The 22533-nt window shown below is 36.3% G+C and overlaps 2 protein-coding genes across 3 annotated transcripts in view; one reads left to right on the top strand and one right to left on the bottom strand.

Annotated features, from left to right (window-relative positions):
* LOC117636136 (protein RAE1-like) overlaps nucleotides 1-3114 on the bottom strand; it is a 6414-nt gene extending 3300 nt beyond the window's left edge. Inside the window, exons 1-7 of the mRNA XM_034370616.1 lie at nucleotides 2863-3114; nucleotides 2675-2780; nucleotides 2503-2589; nucleotides 2083-2160; nucleotides 1337-1524; nucleotides 864-1005; nucleotides 450-530 (exon numbers count right to left, since the gene is read on the bottom strand). Of these exons, the coding sequence (XP_034226507.1) occupies nucleotides 450-530; nucleotides 864-1005; nucleotides 1337-1524; nucleotides 2083-2160; nucleotides 2503-2589; nucleotides 2675-2737 (639 nt within the window). The 5' untranslated portion in view covers nucleotides 2738-2780; nucleotides 2863-3114. The remainder of the gene's footprint in view (nucleotides 1-449; nucleotides 531-863; nucleotides 1006-1336; nucleotides 1525-2082; nucleotides 2161-2502; nucleotides 2590-2674; nucleotides 2781-2862) is intronic.
* A 7152-nt stretch (nucleotides 3115-10266) lies between these two features.
* LOC117634131 (4-alpha-glucanotransferase DPE2) lies at nucleotides 10267-21654 on the top strand. Of its 2 annotated transcripts, XM_034368062.1 has the most exons (23): nucleotides 10267-10575; nucleotides 11066-11461; nucleotides 12022-12139; nucleotides 12279-12334; nucleotides 12434-12561; nucleotides 12670-12796; nucleotides 12937-13133; nucleotides 13692-13770; nucleotides 13933-13971; nucleotides 15150-15269; nucleotides 15428-15529; nucleotides 15688-15771; nucleotides 15869-16111; nucleotides 16244-16369; nucleotides 16501-16575; nucleotides 16742-16813; nucleotides 18977-19093; nucleotides 19334-19431; nucleotides 19640-19799; nucleotides 19913-20011; nucleotides 20485-20682; nucleotides 20870-20963; nucleotides 21083-21654. In XM_034368062.1, exons 2-23 carry the CDS (start codon nucleotides 11108-11110, stop codon nucleotides 21313-21315), a joined length of 2919 nt encoding a protein of 972 aa, XP_034223953.1. In that variant the 5' UTR covers nucleotides 10267-10575; nucleotides 11066-11107; the 3' UTR covers nucleotides 21316-21654. The 2 variants fall into 2 exon arrangements, with proteins under 2 accessions (XP_034223953.1, XP_034223955.1); XM_034368064.1 differs by lacking the exon at nucleotides 18977-19093.
* The last annotated feature ends 879 nt before the right edge of the window (nucleotides 21655-22533 follow it).

The raw sequence follows: 22533 nt of genomic DNA, 5'->3' as shown, positions 1-22533 counted from the left end.
ACATCATTTCAACAATCACATAAGTCAAGAAAAAGAAAGTACAGTGGCAAGTGGAAGAACTGATGACAAAGAGGCACATCAACTTTGAAGAAACATTTGTTTAAATTTTTCCCCCTTTTTTTTCTTAATCTCATTTTGAGAAATTACAATAATCTCTATGTAAAAGTTCAAGATTTTAAAATAAACTGGTCACCGCTCATATTCTTCAGATTCTTTATATCCCCTAGATAACTAAGGTTTTGCTTGTGTCTCCAGAAATTATCACATTAATCAATTGCTATTCATAAACAAGAAAGCAAACCATGAATAATTCATGTTTAGTGGAAATAATTATGCAAGAATACCATATTTTAGTTTGTAATTCTACGCAAGCTATTTCAAAAAGAGGAGAACTATATTTTCAGAGAGAACCCAAACAGAAAACTATGAGCAGAAGAGAAAATACTTACCAAGAATCCTTGCTGATCAGGAAATGCAGCAACACACCTTGTTTGATACTTGAGGGGCGAAAGAATTCTCTTGAATTCAGTCTGTTGGTGATTGGAAATAATTAAATTTAGAGGCAAAACAGAGAACGCTCATGGAGGTGATCAAATCACGCAGAGAATATATCCCAGCACCATTGCAATTTATTGTGGAAAAGTGATGTACTGGAATTGAAAACTAAAAAACTAAAGAAGCTTATCCTTATAGTACCGCCAAAAAATTATTTTTAAAAAACAGCCTATATTCTCTGTGTGATTTGGTCACCTTCATGAACAAAGTTACTAAATAAGTAAGCCTGATTTACTTTTTAATGTGATTTTCTTGCATGAAATTGATAAAATAAATCTTATCTGATAACTCCTAAAAATAAAATTTACCTGTGGGTTCTGCAAGTTAAAAACAATCAGATTTCTGTCTGCTGTGCCAACAACCATTAGAGGGTATCTCACTGAAAAAGCATAACAGCGCTCAGGTAGTTGTTGGGTATGCACTGGATTTGGCTGCCTCACATCCCAATACCTGAAGATAGGCAGAAAAGATCATACATAATAAACAGAAAACTTGGTATCAAGGCAAGATGACAAAGCTTTAGTAATTTATGAAATAAGTCAAGGTAGAAAAACAATGCAACACATCAACAACTAGAAGAAACTTAGTTCTCAGATGAATGAGAACATTCTTTAATAAAGAAGAAAATATATGAGCAAAAAGGGTGCAAAACTGGCAGGAGCAAAGCACAACATTCTCAGTGGCACTACCTCCCATAACCTTAAATGAATTATTTTAGAAAGAATACCACACAAATTTCTGGTGTATAAATTTCAGATAACAAAAGCTATGTTTTACTTACTTCATAGTCTTGTCCCAGCTTCCTGTGACTAAGAGGCTCATCTCAGGGATCCAAGCAATCTCTTTAATGGGTGCATCATGCATGGCAACAGTTACTGGCTGGCCACCCAAAGGCCACATCTTAACTTGCTTGTCGCAACCTCCAGAGAACACAGTCGTTCCATCCTCTTTCCAAGTTGAGCACAAAACCTATATAGATGGATTATATTACAATGTGTATACTAAATCATGAATCACCAGCTTACAAGAAAGAAAGAAGGAAAACTTTGCAAGTTATATCACAGAATTTCCTTAAAGGACACACATTGATCCCATGCAGTCTCAAATTAAATGCACATGCTCGTTCATTACTCAAAAAGGACTCTCTATCTTTTTAAATAATATTGCATAAAGATACTACTAAATTCACTCGTTTTGAAATCAGCACCAGATAACAATTGCACAAGCAATTGTCCTTGACGTCTTCATTGGAAACCTAAGATCTTGCAAAAAGTTCTCACACCTACCATAATTACTATTATTATTCTGTCCTTCTACAAGTAAAGGCAGGCGATCTAGAATTTAAATTCTGAACAGATATTTCTAACTCCACCATCGCTGTTATCGAAAGTTATAATTGACTCATTGTAAGCTAGTATGTGCATATATCCATAATTATACAAGAGGTTCGAAATCAAGCTTGAGAATCGAAAAAAAAAAAAAAAAAAAAGCAAGTTGGCCTAAACAATGTGCAATCAGATATGTTACCGGATGGTCATGGGATATCGCTGCCTTGGGCTGACTGGCAAGATTTGTTCCGCTCTGGAGTATCTCCCAGCATCGCACCTAAAGAAGGGAACACCACCAGTCATTACTAAATCCTAACAATACACTGTTTGGTTGCGAAAGAAAGGAAACGGAAAAGAGCAGAAATAATGCCCAATGTTTATCTTATTTCAGTTAACATGAATTACATAAGCAGATCGTACCCAAAAAAATTTATGTTAACCTCATAGCATATTGTCTTATATTCTGGGTTCTCCATAAACCACAAGTTCAATGAGATGGTCACAGAAATTCAATCAAAATCTCTACAAATAAATTTCTTAGCAAACAAACAGAACCTAAGGTTTTATAACTGATAAAAACCACAAAAAGAAAAACGAAGAAAAGAAAAAGAACATGAACCTGGTTGTCCCAGGAGGTGGCGACCAGAATGTTGCTCTTGGGACTGAAACTTAGGCTTGATATGGAGTCGTTTGGAGGTTGAGCGACCTAAAAAACACACAAAATCAAACTAAATTAACTCAGAAAATAAATACATGAAAGCAAGGAATAACTGGAAGTCGATCGAATTTACCTCAAAGGACTTGTTTGGATTTGGATTTGAATTTACATTTGCAGCAGCCATGAAACTCGACATTGAAGTTGCACTCGAGCGTGGTACAGTGACAATGGCTTGTTGTCTACTTTCAAATTTCAAAAGATAAAGAAACAGTGAGCCTTCATCATACAACTAAAATCCGAAAGACACACACAGAGAATTACCTGAGCAGAAGGAAGGAGAAGAAGAAGAAACTCAACGAAAATTAGGAGGAGCTGATTGCTTGTTTAGCAATTCTTATCGCAGCTAAAACTTGCAGGGCCTAGGTTCGTTCAAAGAGAGAGAAAGAGAGTATGGGGAGGCGGTGAGAAGAGGTTGGGATGGAGGTGGGTGGCCGGGAGGAGACGGTGGGGAAGATTGGGCGTTCCGGTTTGGGGAAGAAGGTGAGTGGGGGCGGCTTAAGATGGTTTTTTTTTATATTAAAAATAATAATATTTATTCAATAACTTTTCATTATTTGTTTTTTCACTCCAGGTGGCACAATATGAGTAATCAGTGAGCCCATTAATTTCCACGTCAGTATTCAACAAAAATTTGACAGTCAGACTATTGTACGAACGACTTCCACAACGTTCGTGAGGTAAAGAATGACATTCGTTAGGTAATAATGAGCACCGATACATCACGTGCAAAGCACGTGGGATGAAATCCATTTTCTTTATAGAAGTCAAACCCGTCATAAAAGGACTGAGAAGCCAATTTCCCTCCTCCCTTAAGAATTGAGGGCGTGTTTGGTATGCCTCACTATGACTCACTGGACTGGACTGTGTTAAATAGCACTTGAAACCCATGTTTGGCAAAAGAAGGGATTAACTTAAATGAGACTATATTGTCCAACAGTTAAAAAAAAGGGGGACTCGTGTGTCTAATATAGAGAGCCAGAAATTGGGATCGCAAAATAGCGAGGGTGCAAAACAGAATACTGGAGTCCAACTCCAAACAACCATCTCCTTCCTTCGGTCGGCAACCACTATTGTTATGGAAAATTATCATGTACAGAGATGAGAGGGTCAGGACGATGGGTGTCTGGTGGTGGGTCGGAACGGGGGGATAGGAGTTTGGGGTGGATGGGAGGGGTATCTGTGGTTGGGGGTGTGCGGGAGAGATGGGTCAAAGTTGGATGGGGGAGAAAGGGAGAGAGAGAGTGAGAGAGAGAGTGCAGACAAACAGAGAGGAATGCAAAGGGGAAAGAGAGACAGAGATCATATAAAGATATTTTTCCAGGAAGAACGTTCAGTCTTCTTCCTCTAACTCAAAGAGTTATAGGTTTATTGTGCTATTAGCATTTAATAAATTAGGAGAAATCTTTAGTTGAAATCAAAATTGTGAGGTATAAGGTCATGAATTAGATGCTATATTGAAGGCTGAATCGATTGAGTGAGAACCATATTGTGACTTCACAAAGAGATGTAATCAAGCTGATAGAGCACCAAAATATATTGATAAGTTGTTGATTTCATTTTAATTTGGTTTGGCTTTTTGATTTTCCTTATACCTTACAATTTCGATTTCACCCTAATATTTTCCCCAATTGTTAAACTCTAATGGCATAATACACCCTAACTCGTTCAGTTAGAGGGAGAAGACTGAAGTGCTTCTTAAAAAATAAAAATAGAAATTGCACTTAACGGTATGTTTTTAAATTGTAAATTTTGGGAAACACAGTGACTAATTTGACTAAATTTTTTTCTCGGTAACCAAATTTTCATATAAAATTCAGTAACCAAAAAAGTATTTAACCCTCAATTTGATTTGTCATTTTTCATCACATATGTTACACAAGCAAACACTTCATGTGAATATCTTCGTTGCATCTAATCTTCTCAAACTTCATGAATGACACTTACCAAATACTCATGTTGAGCAGCATGTTCTTAGTTTGAACGTGGAAACAAACATGTGTATGGTTGAGAATCATGTTCTTGGTTTGATGAAGCAACATAGGGTTAATCGTTTTATTAGTCCCTGAACTTTGATACAAAAATACCATTTTGCCCCTATACTTAACAGTAAAGTTAACAAAATTGACGGCATGACCATTTGTCCTAACGAAACTAAAGTTAAAGGACCACGGGAACCATTTTAGAAATTGAGGTACTCAAATGCAAATTGGGTCTAAATTCAAGGACTAATAAAATGATTAACCCAAGCAACATCTGTACTTGACGCAAAAATGAAAAGAAATTAAAGGCCTGTTTGGTATTCAACTTGAATCCAATTTTTTTAACTCGACAAAATTGTAGCAATGGTCCCTGGACTAAGACCAAACTTTACTTTTCGTCCCTCATATTGTTAAATTGTTACGGTGGTACTTTAATTATGCCTCCACTTTCAGAAATCGTCATTTCCGTCATCTCAGTCAACTTTTCTGTTAAAAATGATGACATGGCAATGACAAGTTCTACTTGGCATGGGCAAAAATGACTTTTCACACATTTTTTTTATAAAATAAATCAAAACTCTCTCTCTCTCTCTCTCTCTCTCTCTCTCTCTCTCTCTCTCTCTCTCGAGTCCCGATTCCCCTCCCCAGCAACACCAATTCTTCTCTTCTTTTAATTGATAGCTCTCCTTTCTTTAACTGCAATGCAATTTGCACTGCCAGCTTTCTCGTGGCATAAGAACTGTTAAGCTTCAGGGGATGCACAAATAAATTGCTCTCAACATCTCCAGTTGCAAATTTAAGTCATCTATCCAGCAATGCTTCAACAATTTGAAAATGAAAACACTCAAGGCAACATAAGACATATATTTCTCACCCATATTTCTTTCCCCACCAATTTCTTCACCCACCCCAATTTCTTCCCAGCCCCAAATTTCTTTGCTGACAAAAACGAATGGCCTCTTTATTTCTTCATCAGCCAAGCATGACTTAGCTAATTACATGAAATTGAAACTTGTATGAGGAGCGATTTTCGGTGTAACCAAAAACGCAAAGGGTGATGGAAAGCGATCCATCCTCCCACTAAGGAGACAGACAATGCAAGTGGCCCACCTAGACACCCATCAACCCTCTACTTCTCTAATTTGGCTAGATCTGGGGTGGAAGATGAGGGCTGGGGTTCTGGGTTCGTGGTTGCGGGCTACGGTAGATGGTGTCTGTTGAATAAGTTTGAGGGTTGGAGGTTGCAGGTGGTAGTGATGGGGGAATGGAGAAGAAGAAATCGTGGGGGGAAGAGGGAGAGTGCACAGGAGGGGAGGAGAGAGAGAGGAAAGAGAGAGAGGAAAAAAATGGAATTTCCCAGTTTGCCCTTAATTTTGACAAAAAATTTAACCAAGTTGACTGAAAGACCAATGATGCAAGATGAGATCTAATTGAAACACCACCCTAACAATTTAACAATATGAGGGACGAAAACTAAAGTTTGGTCTTAGTCTAGGGACCATTGCTACAATTTTATCTTTAAACTCAAAAACAGAATTTGAGTCCAAAATAAAGAAAACCTGTTTGGTAGCCCTATTTTTAAAAACTCAAACTCAAGAACAATTAAAAAACACCATAATTATTAAAAACAAAAAATATATATTTTTTCAGTTTTTTTCTAACAACCCACAAGTTCTCAAATTTTTAAGATTTGAAACCAGTTTTCAAGTTGCATACCAAACAAGTTTTTGAATCTTAAAAATAGATTTAAGAACTCCTTATTTTTAAGAAAAATCAAAGTTTTTGAGTTCCCGATTTGAATAGAACACAAAACGCCCCCTAAACTTTTTATTCTAAACGAGATAAGAATAAAATTGTTTTTCATTTTATATAAAAACTAGAAAACAATTGTCAAAAAATTTTAAATTTTAAATTTTTTTCATATATTAACTGAATTAGTTTTTTATTTTATTGATACGATTCACCCTAAAAGGAAAGTGGGAGCATCACCCTATGGGCTTGTTTGGTACACCTTCTAGGCTTGGACTAGCTTAGACTAACTTTTTATCTCATGTTTGTTATGACATGGTTCTAGTGTTAAATGGAATTAACAATCTTGGGCCTACCAGGAACACCTCCTTAGGTGTGCTTCATGAAACCCGTGTGTGAATAGGGGACTAGATAATCCCCTCCTCTTATTATCTCTCATGACTTCCTCCTCGCTCCACACCTAGTTGCAGCTAGGGCTCGTCAATGGGCTGGCCCGGCCCAAATTAAATGGCTTGGGCCGGGCCGGATTTTTTTAGAAAATTCAAAGCCCAAGTCCGACCCATGGGCTGGGCTTGAGAAAGCCCATCAGGCCATGCTGAGCTAAGCCCAACCGGTCGGGCCGAAACGGGCCTACTTCACTCGAAATAAATCATTAACTTAATCATAAGGGCATTTTAGTCCAAATTTGAGATTAAACTCACTTAATTCCAATATTTTCACATCAAACCAAATTCATAAAACACCCAATAAAGTCACACAACTTAATAAGATTTTCCACGAAAATAATAAAACCAAGTATTATTTTTTTGGTTATTACATAATTAGACCGTAATACGTTTTAAGAAATAATTTTAAAAAATAATAAGTATCAAAAAAATATTTTTTTAAAGAACGGTATGAATAAATATGCAAATGTTTGGTGATGTGTTCAAGAAAAGCATAATTATATTTGGTGGTACGATTATGTTTTGTGATATGATTATATTTGGTGATATGATATGTTGTTCATCTTATTTATATATATAATTGTTGTATTAATAATTGAAACAAATTAATGTGCTAATCATCAAATTATAAACTAGGAATGAGTAAAGAAAAGTAAATGAAATGAAACAAATTATGTATGTGATTTAAGTGATATGATCTTAATCATAAACTCTTATTTATACATAATTATATATGTATGCGGGCCTAATGGGCCGGGCTTTTGTGGGTGGGCCTGGCCGAGCTTTCTTGGGCTCAACAGGGCCAGGCTTCAGATACCCAAGCCCAAGCCTAGCCCAACCCAAGGTGGGAAGGGCCATCTCAAAGCTCATAACGGGCCCGGCGGGCCCCCATTGGCCCATGAGCCCGCGAGCCAAATGATGAGGCCTAGTCGCAGCCAACACCTCCCACCCTACCACACCTCTCGTCGCAACCATCACCTCTCACCCCTCTTTGCAACCATAACCTCCCACCCTCATAAATGGCAGATGCTCTCTCTCTCTCTCTCTCTCTCTCTCTCTCTCTCTCTCTCTCTCTCTCACAGAATCTGTTGCAAAATCCAAATTCATGACATAAATCAATTAACTCCTGCAATAACCGGTTTTGGAGTTTAAGAATCCAAGCCTATGCCTACAGGTGTTGACTGAGACTTCCCAAAAAAGTCAATTTCTTTGTGGACCAATTGAAGCAAAACCAATGAGATAATTATTGGAGAGAATAGTGGATCAAATAAATAAAGATGGGTTCTTTTTATTTTTCTTTCATGCATGAAGGGAATGAAGAAACATAAGTGGGAATAAAATGAAACCAATGGGAAAGTCAGGTAAAAGAGAAAAAGGAAGAAGATGAAAATTGAAAATGGACTTTGGGGTCATTTGGTACGCAACACTGTGTGTTGGTAAAATACTGGGCTGAGAGCTGGACTGAGGCTATTTTTTATTTTTTATTTTTTTCTTTCTTCCTCATCCCTGTCAACCCTCCCCAATTCTCCCTCATCTAGACAAACCCCACTGCCCTACCGCCCCACCGTCACACACCCAAACCCTATATCCTATTTCACTCTTTCTTTCTTCAACCTCCTCTCTTCAACATCGAAAAATTAATCTTTCAAAGAGCAATCTTTCACTTTTCCCCCCTTTTCTTTTCCCCCTAGCCAAGCTAATCTAAGACAGTTCTTTAGTATAGTCCATGCCAAGACAGTCTTGCGTACCAACCCCATGTGAGCTGTGTATTGCCCTCTCCTCTGTTGGATCAAATTGAAATAGGAGTTTTGCTTAAGGCCCAAGTAATATGCCTCAAAATTACCCAAATGTTTTGCTGAATAGGCATGCTAATATTGGTGCTGGGCTAAGCCCAATAGAATGATGATTAGTTGGTATGTTGTCTAGTTTTTAATGATTTGCGCTCAAAATCTTAACCTTTAATTAGCCACTGTGCTCCAAGTGGGGAATTGGCTAGGATTAGTTCTTTTCAATGCCTTTTATGATTAAAAACTTCAATATTCTACTTTATGAGCTTGTGCAAAAAGATTATTTGCAAATTTACCCAAGACTGGGCTGAAAATCTCAAGATCGAGCAAGAAATCTCAAGATCAGGGCAGCTTGCCTGGTAAGAAATGGTTGTATTTTCTGGTCCGATATTGGTTGCAATAGTTATAAAATGATAAAGGAACACTTTATAAACTTAAACTTAATTGATAAACAATGTTTGGAATTGAAGATCTCTCGATTCAATTCAATACAACAAGAGTTTGAAAGAAAAGACATTTAAACTGATAACAAAAACTAGCCTAGCAACTAGGAATCATACCAAATATTGATAGAGCAATAAACTTAAAAGACAACTCATGAGTTTTCAATTGGGAATCTTAATACAAAGAAAAGTAGTTGAGTTTAACGAGATCAAATGTTGATCGAGTCTGAAATCTTTTTATGGGAGAAAAGTTGTGTGTCGTGAGAGTTGTGCTCAGCTAGTATATATAAGTTCCTTGGTTCTTGAATCTAAATGCTTGGTGAAGGGATGGTTGAGTATGCTGTTAGTCCCTTCCTTGCGAGCTTGAGTTGGTAAACTTAAGTGCATTGATCCTCATGTTGATGGTGAAAACTGCTAAAGCATGGGTTTTCTTTAACGATTTGGTTCAGTGAAGGTTCATGGCTCAAATTGTATTTAATGTAGTTGCTAAGTCTTTCTTTTGCCACCTAACTCCCTCCCAGGTGTCGAAGTTAACACAAGCTTAATTTGGGTAAAGGTGCCTTTATCTGGATAACAACCACTTTTGTTTTTGTTGTTGTTGTTGTTTAAAAAAAAATACATTTTCTATTGAGAGGGGCGCCTAAACTGACATACGCTGCACGAATGCTAATACTCGAATCTAGGACTTTTTCTAAATGAGCAATTGCTCCAAACCACTACACTAATAGATTATTTGTAGATAACAACGACTTAAATTGTGGATAGCGGCTTCTACTTTGAAGAGTCAGAACTTTTGGGTTAGCCATGATCCAGGCTTTCCCTTAACATGTTTTTTTTACATTTTCGGCCCAAACAGATACTAATTGAATTAGTTGTAAAATTAGTCTAAGAATTTATTATTTATTTATCGTCAAATAGTATGATTATAACTTTCTAATCGCATAGAAAACACTAAGGAAAATGAAAATCAGTTGTAACATGTATGTTAAGGCTAATTTTATTGCTGATCTTTTGGTTGAGAAGTGTTAGTTTTTTTTAACAAGAAAAGAGAAAAGAAAAAAATAGAAATTGCAGTGCGTATATTCTTATATTTTTTGTTTGCAAGTTAATAAAGAAAATGCAGATCACACAAAACTTGAAGACACTTTCCATCTGGCGAACGTGATAATCTAAAATTTTCCTTCTCGTGAAATCCAACTGCCACGTGTCACTCTCTGGTGATAGCAGCCTCCTTCTTTGTCAAAAAGACTGGATCTCATAGTATCATTCATAACCAATTTCACAACACACAGAAAACGAAAGCATAATTAATAAATAATATATAAAAAAAATCTGTGTTTCTTCCCTCACGTTCATGTTCATTGATAGAAGGAAAAAAATCTGCTTAACTAGACAGTGAGAGGCATTCGTTTGTTTCTTCTGCTCTTTTGGTTCTTCGAATCAAACAAACAAGACTTCTAGATTTTTACATTGTTTTTGCTTGGCAAGTGCCATTTTTCTCCATCATCTGCTCCCTCGATTGCTTTGAGCAAACGTGGAAGGAAACAAACAGCTCTCGGTTTCTGTGAAGGTGGACATCGCTACCAGCTACTTTCATGCCTCAAATTAATTTTGTTTTAAAATTTTTATTTTATTTTTTTCATTAAGGTTGAATTGAATGTCGATTTTTTCATCTGGGTTCTCTTAATTTTATCGGGAAACTGTGGAATTATGAATCAATCCGCCGAGTCCCAGGCAATTTTCTTTCTGGGTTTCGTAAATTTCACTGCTTTTTTAAGGTTTATTTATTATTGGCATTTGGTTCATGCGTCTTTATCACTCACCTCAAGTCTCTTTCTCCCACTCTTTGGCTGCTGAAGAAATGGAGGAAAAGATTAGAAAGTCAATGTTTTGAGCTCTTAATTTTGTTTGCTTTTCTTTTTCTAGTTACGTTCCCAGCAACCAAAGAGAATCTCAATCCTCAGAATTAGAAGTTTGCTTTTTTTTTTTGGTTTATTTATATTCTTTGGGAATGTTTTCTCTATGTACGTCTCTAACAAATTACAATTGCGTATGACCAGAATTGAGATATTTCATCAGGGTTTGATAAAAGTTTCAAGAAAATGGTGGAATTGGGATTGTTATCTGGAACCAAATCTACGAAGCCAGTGCATGTGAGTTTCAGAATACCATATTATACTCACTGGGGCCAGAGCCTGCTCGTATGCGGCTCTGAACCGGTGCTTGGTTCATGGAATCTTAAGAAGGGTCTGTTATTGAGCCCTGTTCATCATGGGGATGAGCTCATATGGCTTGGGACTGTCTCTGTTCCGAAAGGATTCAAATGTGAGTACAGCTACTATGTGGTGGATGATAATAGAAATGTTTTGAGATGGGAAATGGGAGAGAAGCGTAAAGTGCTATTGCCTGAGGGGATCCAAGATGGAGAGGTGGTGGAGCTCCATGACCTTTGGCAGGTGCTCCTTTTGTTCTCTCTTTCTCTCCTTTTTGGGTTATTATCATTTTAAGGGTTCTTTTTCTTATCATTGACACACTAATTGCTATTACTGGCATAAATGTTATTGGATTCTGCTCATGCCTGATTCCCATCTTTATGACGGGAATGTTGTAGACTGCAGTTCCAAGCTTATAGTTGTTGGGATTTCGAGAATGTTATAGTATAATTCTCTTTTTTGTGACAGCAGCCTTTATCACTGTGACTGAAGAAAGAAAAAGATAAAAATTTGGAATCTTATAATGTTCCACCAGAAGTTATGGATTCGAAATATTTGTGCCTTTGGTTTCTTGTTATTTTCTTTTTCTTTTTCTTCTTTTGTTTCAGAATTTTATTTTTCTAGCCTTTCAAGCTCTAATTAAAAACCTAAAAGATTTCATATTAGGCCTGATCAGTATGTTTTTAATACTTTTCTCTTTTTCAGTTAGTTGATTTCCTATGGTTGCTAGAACGTACTCAGACTGAATTATACTTAATTTTATAAAAAACATTATCTAAAAGTTCTATTCTCATGGTGTCCAGGTTGGTTCCGATGCACTTCCTCTTAAAAGTGCCTTTAAAGATGTCATTTTTCGTCGTAAGCTGAGTTTGGACATTGAGACACCTCTAGGAGTCATTTGGAGTACATTGGACCAGGAAGGTAATTGTACTCAAATTGAACCTTTTGGTTACTGCTAATGTAGTATGACATTTGCAAATCTCTCTCTCTCTCTCTCTCTCTCTCTCTCTCTTTCTTTTAAGCTAAAGTCTTGTGCTATGTGCCTTCCCATTGTGAACAGATTCTGTTCTTGTCCATTTCAAAATTAGCTGTCCAAATATAGAGGAAGAAACATCGGTAACTGTCCCTTTTTCTCTAGTGAATTATTCAGATTTAACTGCAATTATGCTTATTAATATTATACTTTATAGCATTTACAAAGTTTGGTTTTTGCAGATTTACATTATTGGTAATACCTTAAAGTTGGGACAATGGAATGTTCAGAATGGGCTTAAACTAAGCTATTCTGGTGAATCAATTTGGCATGCTGACTGTGTGTTGCCGAAGGGCGACTTCCCGATAAAATATCCTTGTTGAAGCTTTAATCTCGAACAATTTAAGTGTCCTAGTTATTAATGTCTTCTGGCTATTGTTACACCCTATCTCTCTCCATTCCTTAACGAATGTTCTACATATAAGTACTGTAAATATGGCAAAGGAGGAATCTTTTCTCCGGAAACTGGTCCAAACCGTGACATCGCGCTTGACTCCTCAAATACTCAACCAAGATACATTTTCCTTTCAGATGGCATGTTGCGAGTAAGCTAGTGAACTTTTATTAATTTACCATAAAATATGTTTAAGTAAACATTCTGTTGCATAATGGTAAATATATAAAACATTGTTGTGTTGCAAGGTTTTCTCTGTTATGATCGTAATCTTTTTATTGGTTTTGTTAGGAAATGCCTTGGAGGGGTGCCGGTGTCGCTATCCCAATGTTTTCTGTTAGATCAGAAGCTGATCTTGGAGTTGGAGAGTTTCTTGACCTGAAATTATTTGTTGACTGGGCTGCAGAGTCTGGCTTTCATTTGGTTCAGCTTTTACCCATTAATGATACATCTGTGCATGGAATGTGGTGGGATTCATATCCCTACAGGTATTTGACACCTAATTGTCATATTACTATAAATCTATTGTGTCTTCCTTGATGCTCTTGGCTATTCCTCGAAGGTCAATGTAAATTTGATGTGTAAAACTGGCTAAAATCTATATAGAGGACTGATTTTTTACCAAAAAAAAATAGAGGACAGATTTTCGGCTGTTTGGTACTTTTGGCTGGATGATATGTACATTCTTAAGCTCATATTTTGGCGATGATCAAGTAAAATTTAACTCAACACCATAAAAGGGAAAAGCCGTCTTGTTGTATTGAATATGTTTCGCATGGAAAAGCTATTTCCATCTGCTAGTTCCATCTTGTCTGGCTTCATGGGAAACCAAAACTACATCTTGAAGGGAGGATGAATAATTACATGGGAGTATAAAACTGCCTTTTTTTCCATTCCTTTTCGAAAAGAGTATAAAACTGTCTTGTTGTCTTCCACTAATGTTTAAACACTAAAATCCGCACCAGAATGCAACCTTTTTTATGGTTCTTATATATTTGAAAGTGTGATCTCAGTTAAACTTTGGCCTCCATTGCTTCATCATGCAGCTCACTTTCTGTATTTGCATTGCATCCTTTATACCTGAGAGTACAGGCACTTTCAGAAAATATACCCGAGGATATCAAGGTGATCTTTATAAATCTTTTCCTCTTGTTTACTAACAAAACCTAATGTAACTTCTATCTTTTCCGAATGATGCTAAATCGGCTTCCCTAAAAAAATATCATTTATCTTAATATTTGTCATCTCTTGATTCTCAATCTTGATTTATTTATTTATTTTTTACAGCTCGAGATTCAGAAGGCAAAAGAACAATTGGATGGCAAGGTAGTTCCTTAAAGAATATATGTAGTTCTTAAATATCCCGGACAAAAGATATTATGGAGTTCTACAATTCTACATTTGAATGAGTTGTATTTTATTAGGCAATCTGTACAGACTTCTGCTTATTTACAATTGTTTGAAGCATATACACTCTTTCATCTGCTTTGTGTTGCGTTTCAATTTCAAACCAAAGGTCCGATTGATATAATATCCTTCTAGTAATCAGCTCTATAAATTAGAGTGTAATTTAGGATAAATGCCTAATAATATTCAGTTTATATCAATGATACCATCCGAGCGGGTGAGTTCTACCCATTGATTTAATGTGTTATCAGAGCTTTAGTTGCAGGAGGTTCTGTGATCAGAACTCGAAACTCCCATGCTCCTCTTATATGCTAATTTAATGGTGTATGGTGCGATGTGCTTTAGTGTTCTTGTATGTCTGCATTTTTCTGCCTCACCATGTGCCAGATGTGACGATCTGTTAGCATGTGAAGGAGAGTGTTGGCTTGATATACATTGCTGGCTCATTCCCCTGCACCTTAAGCTTTTGTGGTTGGTTTCTAACAGAACACGGGTCAACTTTTCCCATGACAGTATTATTACATTAAATTGGATAATAGTCCAAGCCTATACTGCACCAGACAGGAAATAATACTCTAGCAATGTAGTCCAGTCCAAAGTAATAATCCAGCCAATTGAGCGTCCTACACAAGACCTACATAGTTGCACGTGGTCATAACTTCAACATTCAAAGATCCTTACTGGATGGATATATTATTTTTCATCCACAATTGTATAAGATGCACTTTGGATACGAGAGTCATAAAAAATAATGATGAAATGCAAATTATTTGTTATCTATTCATTCTCTTTATCTTTCTTTTTATTGTTTTCTTTTTTGTGTTCAATGTTATCCTTTGATCTGATATGAAAAGATGATTGTCTTGTGTAATAGATCTTGAATATTTAGATATAATTGGCTTATTTCCAGAAAGTGCTCATGACTATTGAAGAATATTTGTTTCACCCAAATTTTGGTAGTTCTTTTTGTTGTTAATGACTTGAGAATATAGTTAACAACTCTCGTGGTCATAGTTATGATGGTGATGGTAGTGTCTACATCGCTAACTATACAAGTAGGTCTTGAAATTAATATATTTTTGTTTGGATCTGTGCAGGATGTTGATTATGAGGCTACCTTGTCTACTAAACTTTCAATCGCAAAGAAAATCTTTGCCCAAGAGAAGGATTTGATTCTTAACTCCAGTTCCTTCCAGAAATTTTTTTCTGAGAATCAGGTTACAGAACTTACCACTTCTTCTCACATTAATATAATAATTTTGCAAGAATCCCTAACTTTTCTTTTCCTCCAGTTTAACTGTCTTATTAGTCATTCATTTGCATTTTTTATATAGAGATTTTAAGCTACTCTGATTCTATTAATGATTGGATATAGGATTGGTTAAAACCCTATGCGGCCTTCTGTTTTCTGCGGGACTTCTTTGAAACATCAGATCACAGCCAATGGGGTCGGTTTTCTCATTTTTCAAAAGAAAAGGTGATCACCCTTTCAGTTCTTTCTGTTGAATTGGGAGATTGGGCGTTTTTGATTGAACTGTACGGTACTTCCTTTCATATATATTGCTAATCAGTTAAAAATATGAGTTCTAATTATATTATATATCAAAACTCCAACAAAGTTTCTCTTTCTGACAGCTAGAGAAGCTCGTCTCAAAAGACAGCTTGCACTATAGCATAATCTGCTTCCATTATTATATCCAATTTCATTTGCACGTACAAGTAAGTAGTTTCCAGTCTATACTGTAAGCCTCATCTGTATGTTGTGTTAAACGAAGGCATCCATTGTTGAACTCTTTGGTGCTTTCATGAACTACAGCTTTCAGAAGCTGCAGATTATGCAAGAAAGAAAGGAGTAATATTGAAAGGAGACCTACCTATTGGCGTTGACAGAAACAGTGTGGATACCTGGGTCTATCCAAATCTGTTTCGCATGAACACATCTACTGGAGCTCCTCCAGATTATTTTGATAAAAATGGGCAGAATTGGGGTTTCCCGACCTACAATTGGGAGGAGATGTCGAAAGACAACTACGCATGGTGGCGTGCTCGTTTGACACAGGTTTTTCTGGATAGATCTTCCTGTAGCTCCATCTTGATTGTAATTTGTAGCTTAGTTTGTGTTGCATGATTGCGTCCTTCTTTGTGAGATTTTATGTAACGTAAACATGAGTTTTCTGTGTTTATATGACAGATGGCAAAATACTTTACCGCTTACAGGATTGATCATATATTGGGGTTCTTTCGTATCTGGGAGCTCCCAGAACATGCTATGACTGGTCTTGTTGGAAAATTTCGACCTTCCATACCTCTAAGCCAGGTAGACTTGTAACTTAGTCAAAATACCACTTGGCAAGATAATATAATGTCTAGAACACTGTGACTTGTTATCATCAATAATTTTTCTTCATTCTCATAGTCAATTTACACAAGTATTTTGTTCTGTTGTAGGAAGAACTTGAAAAAGAGGGCATTTGGGATTTTGATCGTTTGAGTCGCCCATATATTCTACAGGAATTTTTACAGGTTACTGAATATTCCTAGTCATCCTTAATTTAGTTTTCCTAACATATACCTGTTGCAGCTGAACTATGACAACCTTTATGATTTTGTTCCCCAAACTCTGTTGTCTTTTATTCTCTTATCCAAGTCAATTTTTTTTATTTCCCTAAATTTTACTTTCTTGTTTCAGGATAAGTTTGGAGCTTCATGGACATTTATTGCCTCAAATTTTCTGAACGAATATCAGAAGAACCGCTATGAGGTGAAGATTAATGTTTCATGTTGAAGTTTTAATCTGTTATTTCATTAAGAGCAACCCATATTGATCTCTAGTGGGATATCTAGCATATGGATGAATTCATCGATATTGTTATTGATAAAGTTTGTTGGTTTTCCACTTTTTCCGAAGTTTAAGCTGTTAGGATGTAGGCTAACAACCCTTACACGTGCGTCTCTCTCTACCATTAGAACTTAGCATGTGAAAGTCCATTTATATTGTGAATATGGATCTGAACTCATGATCTCTTGCTTTGATATGATGATAAAATTTGTTGGTCCAATACTTTTCTACAGCTATATTTTGATGCTTCATGTTGAAAGCATAGAAATTTGGGTTTGTTAGGTATTTCAGAGTTAAAACAGTAGATAACAGGTCTTTATTGCAACTGGCCCGAAGAAGTAACTTCTTTCAGCCATAAATTTGGCCTCGTGTTTAGGTAGGCCCCAAATTTTACCATGGTCAGTTGATCGGCCCAATGTCGTTTTATTAATATTTTTTTCTTATGTTTTTAATTTTTTTTTTTCTGTGGCCGATTGATTACACCAATGTAATAAAATGTAACCCAGCGAGTATAACATTCTTATTCAACTCAAAATTTGAATTCCTTGTAGGGTTTAGGGTATGGAAATTAGGATTTACGGATAATTGCTCCCCAAACCATAATCCCTAGACAATCAGACTAGACCTTGATAGATATAACCCAGTTATAACTCATAAGAATTACACTAATGTCACTCAATTACTTTGTTTTTGCTTCATTTCTGGTTTCCATTTAGAATTGGAGCTTAGGGTTTATTCTCCAGGATTTAAAGATAAAGCCCTAAACTTCTAACCCTAAGCCCTAACCCCTATACCAAGATCTAATAAATGAATCCTTCTCATTGGGGTTTCTTCACAGTACCAACCAAGTAATCTGCAGATTTTCTTGCTCTGCAAACTAGAGACGAACAGATTGTGGCTAAGCAAAATTCTAATCGATCAACACACTAGAAATGCATTTAGCAGGTGTGTGCTGAGTAAACATCTCTGCCTTGGAATAAACTAAATGTCTAGAAAATGAAAGCTTAGAAATCAATGATAGCTATAAATAGAAGTAAGGATTGCCAAACCCTGAAAACAACACCAACCAAAGAAGATCAAAACATACTTCAGAAAGCCCAGAATAAATCTGAAAGAAGAAAGCTATTCAAGTACCCAAAAAAAACCAAAAAAAAAAAAAAAAAAAATTTCTAGGAAGACTCCGGAAACTGAGAGATCTCCAATTCCCTTTCAAGCATAGCCAGACAGTACCTTGCGGACACAAAAGTACCACTAAGGGGTGGGTAACTCCGCCAAATGAAAGCTTCCGAAACCTAGCAGCACCTAAGTGAAGCAGGGACCGAAAGGGGGGCAGCTAGGATTTTTTATTTTCGTTCAGGGTGTGGAAGCTCTGATACCAAGTTAATAATTGACTTTGCATTAATTGCCAGACTGAATTTGAGATAATGTTACAGGACTGACTAAAATACCTCTATTGGTCAAACAAACAGTTATAAAGGTTAATACAGGACAATACCAAAGTCAAAAAATGCGTTCTAAACATTTCAAATACGTAAAACAGAATAGATGTTCAAGCACCTTCGTGTTCTCTTTATACTATTTTCCATTGGAACTAGTTCTGGCTTAGTATGCTTGTATGTTCTCTTTGGGCAACAGCTCAGTGCTGCCAAATTTCTGAACTCTCAGTGGTCTTCAACTTGCCTCATTTTTGTCTAAAAATAAAAATAAAAATCTTTCCCTTCGTGGTATTCATTGTTATCTTTCCTGTCATTAGATTCCCCTTGTCCATTCCATTGGTTTACTTTTTTTTACTTTCACATGGAATCTATCTAACAATTAATGCTCCAAACTCTTGCTCTCTTTCATTTTTTAACCTGTTTTAGAATCGATTTGTCAATTTAGGAAAAGAAGTATGAAGTGTTGTTTGACTGTTTGCGAAGATCATATAGAATTTCCCACTCCGTTAGTGAAAGGAATTCGAAAATTGAAGTTGTGTGAAATCAATCACTTGTGCTTGAGTATTTGTGGTACCGTTATTTCTAGTATTTTTCTGTCGTGGTAGGCCAAGTATAATGTATGGAATTGCTTCCCATTCTTGATTATCAGTTTAAGGAGGACTGCAACACTGAGAAAAAAATTGCTTCCAAGCTGAAGTCATTTCCGGAAAGGTCTCTGTTGCAGGATGAAGACAAGATACGGCGTGAGCTCTTTGATCTTGTACAGGTAGCATGTTATATCAAGGGGTTTCACAATTTTTAATTCTATTCTAAAGAAATTGTAATTGTTTTTATTTTAATTTTTGGAAAGTATGTAACAGTTTTTATTTAAATCTATGCTGGAAGCTTTTGATGCGTGTCCTAAGGTTTTAAAAGGATTGCCACAAGTAGTCCTGTTTGTAGGTTTTTATTATTTTTTTTTGGTCTGAATGTTTCTAGGTTTTTGTTTATGTAATTGTTATTGCAGAATATAGTTCTCATAAGAGATCCAGAAAATCCAAGGAACTTCTATCCTCGTTTCAATCTTGAAGACACACCAAGTTTTAAGGATTTGGATGACCACAGGTATTTTACCTTGTTTTTGTCTTATTATCTTGATGGAGAAGAATAATTGGTTTCGAGAGCTGAATATTTTTGCCACATCGTATTCATGTTTAAATAATTTGATATTCTGTTGTTCCTGGTAACAAAAGAGTTCCCCCGCCCGCCTCTCTCTGGTTACTGCTGATTTACTTTGCAACATAGAATCTCTTACCAGTTGTTCTATATACAGCAAAAATGTTTTGAAAAGATTATACTATGATTACTACTTCCACCGGCAAGAAAATCTTTGGCGGCAAAATGCATTGAAAACACTGCCTGCTCTGCTGAACTCATCGGATATGCTAGCGTGTGGTGAAGATCTGGGGCTTATTCCTTCTTGTGTTCATCCTGTACGTTTGCTCAACCTTTCCCAACCCAAACAAACACTATAAACCCCCTCCTGATTTCAATGGTTGTTGGTCCTCTTTGTGTTTTTGAATTTGTGATTGGTTTTTGCATGTAGGTGATGCAAGAACTAGGATTAATAGGTTTACGCATTCAGCGTATGCCCAGTGAACCTGATCTGGAGTTTGGTATTCCTTCTCAATACAGCTATATGACGGTAAGATAATGTGGCATACTCCTTGCCTTCATAATTATAGTAAGATCATGTGCCATTAATTGGCTGTTCCCAGAAAATGAATTAGTTGTGTCATTTTATATAGCATTTCAGGTCACAATCTTATCCTAGAATAATGCCATTTAGAAAAGCCATCCCTCTATAAAGAGACTCTGGAACAATTTAACTTAACCTTGTGAAGTAATTGGACTTTCTTTGTAAGGTGAAGGTACGCATGCCCTTAAAGCTGGAAAAAAACAGGAAAAAGTGACCTCATTCACCCTCTTGTAGTTTTTATAAAACTTGTTACCCATAAAAAAAGCTTGATATTTCTAATCTTTCTGGATAAAACATAAATTTATTTAGATTTTGGTTATTGTATTCTGGTCATATGGTTCGATCCTTTTTACCTTAATATTGAAGATCTCAATTTCTCTGAAATGTGGTTAAATTACTAGTGCATGAATATATTTCAGGTGTGTGCTCCGTCATGCCATGACTGCTCAACCTTGCGTGCTTGGTGGGAAGAAGATGAAGAAAGAAGGCAGAGATATTTTAAGAATGTGGTGGGGTCTGACATGTCGCCGCCTGCTCGCTGTGTTCCAGATATTGCACATTTCATCATAAGGGAACATGTTGAATCTCCATCAATGTGGGCAATTTTCCCTCTTCAGGTACTGTGATGGGCATATGAATGTGCTTTTCTATGTTCTCAACTGGAGTTTGATACACCTTGGAAACGGAAACACATGACATTTTGAACTTCTCAGTTCTTCTCAGTAACATGTTATCTATATAATACTACAGTATATAATGGTTTATTAATTCCTAATTGATTCGGCACTCTTATGTGATAATTAGGATTTGTTAGTGTTGAAAGAAGAATACACAACACGACCTGCAACAGAGGAGACGATCAATGACCCCACAAATCCAAAGCACTATTGGAGATACCGTAAGTGAATATCATGAATTTTAAGCTTCAGTTAACTAAGTTGGATTTGCTTTGCTTTTCTCTTTTTGTATTCGAGCTGTTGTCTGGTTTCAAATTTCAATTTGGCATTGCATACTCAGGCGTGCATGTCACGGTGGAGGCTTTGATAAAGGATAAGGAACTCGTATCGACCATCAAAGATCTTGTAAGTGGGAGTGGAAGATCACATCCAGGGGGCCAAGCTGAAAGACAGGCAAGCCACAAATCAGCAGTGGCAACCACAGAGAAGCAACAAATTGCCAGCAGCAAGGATAAGGTTCACTTGGCAACTCCGCTAAACGCCGTTGCACATGAGACTCTGGCAGTTCGCTGATGGCATATCCATGTAAAGTGAATGAGCTTAGTTAAAAATAAGTCACGTGCATTGTGGCAAAATGAGGCAACTATGAGAACCTACCTCATATGTTCGAACCAAGGCAGGCAGTAGGGTGAGCAACAAATAAGCCTTGACAATATTGAGCAGCAAATCTGCATATTGGCTGCACGTTGAAGTCTGATTCTCTTTCCACGACTATCCAAACCTTCACAATTATAAAGTAAATTGTGATTGTTAGATTTCTTTAATATTGGCATTCATGATCTTTCACACAATCTGAAATACATAAAGACATACCTTGTGTCATCTTTCTTGAGTACACGACCTTTGAACTCATTCAACCGTAGCAGCAATAATCCCATCAAGAACAGGAACAGTTCAAGACTTCTGCTCTCTTAGAATATGTTTCAGCTCTCTCTTTATGATGAGATTAGGGTTGGAGAACATGTCTGGTAAGAGCAGCGCCTTAAGCTTATATAGGGTTAGGTCAAGTCATCTCTACTCATCATCGAGGACTGACTTGACTAATCTTCCAAGCCCACCAAAATGGTTCATGCAAAAAAGGAAATAAATAGGACCCCTTAATAGGCTTCAAAAACTTTCCTTATTTCACAAGGTTTTGGGCCTCAATGTATAACTTAATTTAAATTCTTATCAAAACCTTATATAACTTAGTATCTAGTGCACCGATCTAAATAGAAAACATAACAATGATAACTAATTTGTTTGAATAATTAATGAAGCATGCAAGAGCATCTTTTTAGTCCAATTTTAGTTAAAATAGCAAAACTTAGCCAAACTTTTAGAAGGTGACTGCTCTTTTTTTTCCTTCTCCAGAATAAAAAGTGATTGCTTTAACATTGCCTTTTATATTTAGTCATGAAATCGTTACTATCTTTTGAATTCAGGAAGTGATCGAGTGCACTAGAAATATGTACGGAGAATAGTTAGGACCATAGAGATCCATTCGATCTCAAATGTAGAGACAGAAAGTTGGTTTTGGTCGATAGGTTTTATATGAAATTTTGATTTGGTCATTAAGAAACAAATTTACCCAAATTGGTTACTTTATTACCTAAAGTTTACAATTTATGGAATACCATTAGTTTCTAGGGAGCTTTAGTTAAAACATAATATAGTTTACTAATTTGGAAGATAGGAATACAATTTCATCTAATTAGCATGAGACCAAATACCAAATATAGTACCTAATTT

Source organism: Prunus dulcis, chromosome 7, assembly GCF_902201215.1.
Source record: "Prunus dulcis chromosome 7, ALMONDv2, whole genome shotgun sequence".
NCBI lineage: Eukaryota > Viridiplantae > Streptophyta > Magnoliopsida > Rosales > Rosaceae > Prunus > Prunus dulcis.
This window is presented reverse-complemented; position numbering and strand designations above follow the sequence as displayed.

Coding starts and splice junctions, on each gene's coding strand:
- LOC117634131 (XM_034368062.1), top strand. CDS start 11,108: ATGGTGGAATTGGGATTGTTATCTGGAACCAAATCTACGAAGCCAGTG. Junction 12,797..12,936: donor TTTCAGATGGCATGTTGCGA/GTAAGCTAGTGA, acceptor TGGTTTTGTTAG/GAAATGCCTTGGAGGGGTGC. Junction 15,270..15,427: donor AATTTTTTTCTGAGAATCAG/GTTACAGAACTT, acceptor GATTGGATATAG/GATTGGTTAAAACCCTATGC.